At 41.2% G+C, this 7,067-nt stretch overlaps 1 protein-coding gene across 1 annotated transcript; it reads left to right on the top strand.

Moving 5' to 3' along the window:
* The first annotated feature begins 545 nt into the window (after positions 1 to 545).
* Positions 546 to 6,863, top strand: LOC311271390 (visual system homeobox 2-like). Its single transcript, XM_084377034.1, has 5 exons — positions 546 to 1,029; positions 1,630 to 1,720; positions 2,373 to 2,496; positions 3,870 to 4,050; positions 5,405 to 6,863. Exons 1-5 carry the CDS (start codon positions 585 to 587, stop codon positions 5,746 to 5,748), a joined length of 1,185 nt encoding a protein of 394 aa, XP_084233160.1. The 5' UTR covers positions 546 to 584; the 3' UTR covers positions 5,749 to 6,863.
* The last annotated feature ends 204 nt before the right edge of the window (positions 6,864 to 7,067 follow it).

Consider the following 7,067-nt stretch of genomic DNA (forward strand, 5'->3'; position numbering starts at 1 on the left):
ACTAATGAGAACAAACTCGATTTGTAGGATTAATCCGGATGATTGGATCTGTTAGAGAGCTGCCTGCTGATGGTCAGCAGAAACATGACGAGTCACAGAGAAAGTAAGAGTGAAGATTCCTCCTGTCGCTGGTTTTAACTTTAAAAACACTTTTAATTCATCTCTGTCTTTGTGACCAACTCAGACAGACAAACAGCACGAAGCTCTTTTCTTTTTCTAATGTTTCTGTGACCTAAATGCGAGTTTGTTGTATCATTTTGAAGCTGAAAATGATTTGAAGTGATGTTGCCATTTTTCTTGTCTTTTAAAAAAAACAACCAATGCGCAGTTTCTTGTTAAAAATGCAGATATTCCAGTTATTTTAGTCTCATTTAATCGCCAGAAATTGTGTAATCCACTGTGATGAAGCTTCGAGGAGCTGGTGCAAACTTCAGTGTGGACTCTCTCCGCTCTCTGATTGGCTGCCGCCTGTTGCCTGTCGGATAAAAAGCGCAGCGGAGAGGCGGGGAGGGAGATAAAGAAGGAGCATCACACAGCTCATTGCACCAGGGACTTCAGACAACAAAAAGTGGAACCACACCGCCATGACAGGGAAGGAGGGAGTTGTGCTTTCAGACACCGAGAATAAACAGAAATCAGCCTCACAAACCAGCGTGAACCACGGGGGACCCCCGCAGCACCACCAGCAGCAGCAGGCTCCAGTCTGGAAGATGGCCCCCACGGTGCACCGGCGCACCGGGTTCGGCATCCAGGAGCTGCTCGGCCTCAACAAGGAGCCGCCGACGGTGCCGAGGCGGCCGCTGGAGGCTCTGCCGCACAGGGCGCACGTCCTGGCAGCCAGGTCGGCCCTCGGACACCACGCGGGCCTCGGGGTCGGGATGGGTTTGTTGGGACCAGAGGGAATACACTCGTTTTACAGCCAGCCCGCGTTTCTGGAGGTGCTGTCAGAGGCGCAGAATGTGCACCTGCAGCCGCTGCACCGAGCGGCGCACATGGACACGCAGGACGCGCAGCACTCCGCCAGCTCCGGTCAGTGTTTCAGCTCCTGAACTGTGGAAACACACTGTGTGGGTCTGATGCAGAGAGGAGAATAGTTGTTGAATGTTTCAGATTATATGTGTGTGGCATTAACACACATTTTACCCTATTTGAACTATTTATTTTGAACAATTTTATCTGCGTAAAATGACAGAAATTAACTAAAAAAAACGGCCTCTGATCGAATAATTATAATAATAATAATAATAATGATGATGATGATGATGATGACGATGATGCAGACTGAAGTTAAATTCATTTAGATTTTTTATTTTATTTTAAATGCCACTTTATCAAAGTGATTTTGTTTTCAAATGGAGGACAAGATTGAAAAATGTGTGGAGGCCTCACAAAAATATATATTTTCACACTTGAATTAAAGAATCATTTGGTTCAAATCCGAAGACTCAATATGAAGAAATAATCACTGTACATGAAGAAGGCGGATTTTTTCTTTATTTAATTAAACCATCCTTCTTTCTATTATTATTATTATTATTATTATTATTATCATTATTATTATTATTATTATTATTATTATTATCATTTGTTCTTGTATTCTGAGCTGTTCCCTGTTGTGTTTCCTCACAGATTCGGACGATGTGAGTCTTTCCTCCGGCGATCAAAAATTCTCCAAATCCTCTCTGAGTCAGAGCAAGAAAAGGAAGAAAAGGCGACACAGGTAAAAAAGAAAAAAACCCAACAAACGGATTAAGATTAAGATAATCGAACGATGTGGCCTAACATTTTTTTACATCATTGTTTTTTCATTTTTATCCAAACTGATTGAGTTCTGGTGCTGTAGGTCTTTATAAAGAAATATCTATACAGGCTATTTTCGTTTGGGGCCATCAGTGAAAACACATTAAACAAAAATCACTATTTATTTATTCCAGTAATACAACGTGTATGTCTGATATTGGAATATATAATATATGGATTTTTCATATACACCTAAAATCATGGTGCTTTCCTCTGTGATCTTTTAAAAACACATCACACACTTTACATTCAGACATTCTTGTATTTTTCGTTAAGAATAATAACGAATTTGTGTGAGGGAAGAAAACTCACATGGCCTATTTATGTATTTCTTTCTCTCCATGCCTTTGCTGAGCAAAGAAAAAGGCCCAGTTATCCTGTCAGTCCCTTTTTCTGTTGTTTCATAAAAATAAAATCATCAAGATCATTTTACCAAATTCACGGCTCAAACATTTTGACTGGTTTTCATCTTTCTATCAGCACAAAAATGAGCAAACATGAAAAAATGAAATGGGTTCACAAAGAAATCCAAATTATAAATGCTTATTCATTCTCTTTTGTTTTGCCCGCAGAACCATTTTCACGTCCTATCAGCTGGAGGAGCTGGAGAAAGCGTTCAACGAGGCTCACTACCCGGACGTGTACGCCCGAGAAATGCTCTCCATGAAGACCGAGCTGCCCGAGGACAGAATACAGGTGTGTTAGAAATGTCACGTACTTGTCCTTTAAAATTTCAAATCCTGAGGATGCTTTAATCATCTTGCTTTAGGAGGACAAATAGATGAACCCCTTTTAAGAATATAAAAAGTGTGTATTCATAGATAGACAGACAGAGAGACAGACAGCACCTCATCATCCTCACAAAGCCTTCAGCTTCCACATTTACGGCCAATTCACCCTCTCAGTGTAATTAGTTAATTGAGGAGAACTTATCGCCCCTTTCCCTGCGAGAGACGGGCTGCAGCCCTGAAATGAAATGATAACTACATAGAAATTAATTAGCGCAGGTCAGCGGCTGAGCAGAGGCCTCCTCCTGGCTGCTATGAGCATTTTAATTTCCCGTGATATTTGACCGCCTGTCTCCCATCGATCGGGCCTGGAAATTAACTTATTTTTCAATCAGCCTCTTCGCCCCCTGGGGTCACCTCTCTCTCCTCACACACACACACACACACACACACACACACACACACACACACACACACACACACTGCTGCTGTCAAAAAGCATGATTGCTCATGTGAGGCCTATCTTTTTATGAGATGGAGGTTATCATCAGATCTACCTGAATAGCTTTCCGGGCTCGGCTTTGATCGTTTTTAATTCCAGGTCTGCACACTCCACACACACACACACACACACACTCACTCCACATCATTCTCTACAATCTCATCCCGCCTCCTCGGCCATTTTAGGATGCTCATTTTTCCCCTGTTGTCCTCATCCATATTCACAAGCTCGCTGAGGCTATTACAAGGTCTGGCTTGGTGGAAATCAATTTAGGCACTTGAGGAGCCAGAAGGAGGATAATGCACGGGCACACACACACACACAGAGACACACATATAATGGACAAATGACAACATGTTGTATAAATAAAGCAATGAGGGGGGAAAAGAAATATTGAACGTTGAATTTTGAAGACCACGCTTACATTTTGAGTCTATAATGGACCTTCAGGTTTGTGCATCAGTGGAAATGACCTCTTAAAGTCAGTCTTCTTCACCACAACCTTACTTTTGTGTAAACCTCCAGCAGATGTCATTGTTCCACTGATATTTATCTCCCCGTCCACAAAAATAAGACTGGCTGTGGATTGTTACGCCATACAAAACAGCAAGGAAGAGTCAAAGAAGCTCTCATCAATTAGAAAATGACTAAATATATACTTATAATATAGTAAATATCCACTCCAGACGTGATTTAAGACCCTTAAAAATACTCTGCTTATAAATATAACTTGTGTCTGATGTGTTTTTCCCACAAAAAAGTGTTCCTATACACAATTGATAGAAAGTTACATGTATTTCAACATTAATCGAACCAATACCTGACCTTCATCTCTGCAGGTGTGGTTCCAGAACCGCAGGGCCAAGTGGAGGAAGAGGGAGAAGTGTTGGGGTCGCAGCAGCGTGATGGCAGAGTACGGCCTGTACGGAGCCATGGTCCGCCACTCCATCCCGCTGCCAGAGTCCATCCTCAAGTCAGCCAAGGAGGGCGTCACAGAGTCTTACGCTCCGTGGTTACTAGGTGAGCTGTCGCAGAAGGATGTTGGTCATGTGTCAAGTTTACAGAAGTCAGAAACAGCTCAGGTGTAAATAATCAAACCGAGCCATTGTTCATGTTATTGGTTTACACCTTTTCCTACTATGACACATTAAAAATGTTTCCTGTGAAAAGGGACCATTGTGTAATTTATGGTAGCCTGTCACTGATGCTTCATAGTTTAATATTAATAATAATAACTTTATTTATATGGCACTTTTCCAAGCAAAGTGGCTCTCAGAAGAGGAAAAGGGAAAATAACAAACAGCAGCTAAAAATAACACAAATGAAGAGTTAAAAAGAAGTAAAAACGGGACATAAAATATTGTGGGATTAAAAAAAGAGTAAAATTATCAAATCCAATAGCCTAGTCAAGAACTCATGAATACCTTCCTATGAAAGAAGGTTTTAAGAGACAGCAGTGTCTGGCACATAGAGTACGTTACCTCAAACCAAGAATGTGTTGAAATATTCTTTGCGTTTCAACTTTTCAAACAGTTTTATGTTTCGACCTCACTCTGGTTAGGTTTAGGCACAAAAGCCACTTGGTTAGGGTTAGAAAAAGATCATGTTTTGGCCTAAAATACCAGGTTTCGTCGCCAAAAATGGCTAAAAAATGTTGTGAGATCTTGTTAAAAATATCCGGTTTTGTTGCCAAAAAGACGGCTATAATATGTCGCGATGGAAACTAAAATTACCAAGATCTGTCGGTTAAAATGGGAAGCAAACTGTTGTCTCTTGCTTGGCAGCCGTCCTGCTTGGTATCACCACACAACCATTTCCTCCTCCTCCTGATAAGACACGTAATCTGAATGTAATATTACAAGTATTGTAGAAATGTTATGATATGTATGAAAAGTACAAATTTAACGTATTTTGCAGGCATTTGCAGAAACATACAGAGGCAACAAGTCAGTTACTGCACTGCTCTCATTTATACAATTTTTCCTCAATTACTTTGTCACATTATGTTTGAAAACGAGGGATTACGATGTATTCCTACAACAGGAAGTGGGAGCTAATCCTGGCTCGTGTTAGGAGCCAATAAAAGTGTCAATAAAAGGCAGCAGTCGATGCAGTGATAATCCCACTTAATCAGGACAGATTAGACCAAACGTCCTCTGTTGCTCTCATGTCAATTGATTAGTTTAAATCAATGAGGTGCCTCTAATTGAATAAGAGGTCCGATCTATCTTTCTATCCCCTTATTTGAATGTTAAACACCTCAGTACACACAAATTGTCATCCATGTTAGGAAAAAATGTGTGTTTCATCATCTAAATGCATAACATCCTCTCCTCTGCAAACTCTAACCTAATTTAACCTCCTCTCCCTTCAGGTATGCACAAGAAGTCCATTGATACCTCTCCTGGAAAGCCCTGCAGCCTGACACCACCACCACCACCACCACCAATAATACCACAAATACCACTAATGAAGGAGAAACAAGAGGACAAAGTGATGGAGGAAGAGAAGGAGAAACACATGAAAGACTCTAACTCGCCGATTACTAAAGAGGAACTGAGGGAGAACAGTATCGCCGCGCTGCGAGCGAAGGCGCAGGAGCACAGCGCCAAGATGCTCGGGACGGTTCCTGACAGAACAAACGTTACGCACAAAGAGGAAGTAGAGGACAACAAGGCGACGGAGCGGGAAATGGCAGAGGTGGAGGAGTGTGACTGAATAAAAAGGCTGCAGGATACAGACTGGTGATGAAATACCTGCAGGGTGGAGTTTGCAAAACATTTCACAGACGCAGAAGTCTTGTTTAATTGGTTGAGTTGAGCGTTGGTGCGTGTGGAGTCACAGCTGAACGTCATGCCGAACAGGAAGAACCAGTTAGGTAAATTATAGGTTCTTCGGCTCAAGCGATTCGAGGTTATTAAAGGTCCCATATTATCATTTTCAGATTCGTGCTTTTATTTTGGGAGTCTGCTCAAAAGTTTACATGCTTTAATGTCCAAAAAACACATTATTGTTCTCATACTGACCATTGCTGTCGCACCTCTATTCACCCTGTCTGAACGCTCTTTGATTGCTCAGCTCTCACAGGCCTGAGCAGGTCCCGCCCAATGTGCCTCGCAGGGGGCGTGGCTGACTGCATAGCTGTGACATCACAACCTTACAAAAGTCCTGACGGCTCCTTTAAAGGCACATTTTCTGAATGCTGGCTGTGTGATTTGACACTTTCAGCACCTGGACCTGCTTTGTAATTAAAACAAATTTACATTAAATCTCACTTTCTAACAATATGGGACCTTTAACTCAACCAATGACATCATTTCCTCCTTGCTGCTCTTGAAATATTTGTACAGCTAACTCCAAACTACACAACACCTTTTTCATGTCAATTTCTGTGTGAGACTGAAGGCTTAAGCACCGAAAGGTTTCCCAACTGATTGCAGATGTTTTGATACGGAGCTGCATTAAAAATATATTTATTTTCATTAAGAATAGATTAACTCTACAGTTCTGTGACATGGCAGCTACTTCATGCAACAGTGCGGATGAAGACGATTTCCTTTTAACAGAGGTGCTTATAAGGAAACGACTGTCTGTGACCTCTGACCTCTCTGTGATGACTCATTTCAGCTGGATCACTGAAAATTACACAGTTGCGTATCAAGTCCTGTGAAAAGGTTACAAGTCTTTCAGCTTTTCCAACATTTGTGATGTACATACTGAAAATAATGTCCAATAGTTAACACTGTACTATAATGTACAGTTAATACTGTTAATCTGTGTTTGTCTCTGTATAAATGTAATTGTAGCCTATAATTAAAAGTTACTGATATTTAAAGTCCCAATGCTACTCGAAAATGTGTTTTGCTTCTTGTCGCTTGGATTTTTGAGCTTCACAGTGGCGTTTCTCTGTGATCACTTCAAGGACTTTACTCAGGTAGCAAGATCCGATGATTGGGTCCTCCCCAAATCTGCTTCAGGAAGCAAAAATTAACTTGAACATTAGCTAACAGGCTAATGTTTGGTAAATCTTTTACAGA

This window comes from Pagrus pagrus, assembly GCF_965226575.1.
Source record: "Pagrus pagrus genome assembly, chromosome: 16".
Taxonomy (NCBI): Eukaryota; Metazoa; Chordata; class Actinopteri; order Spariformes; family Sparidae; genus Pagrus; species Pagrus pagrus.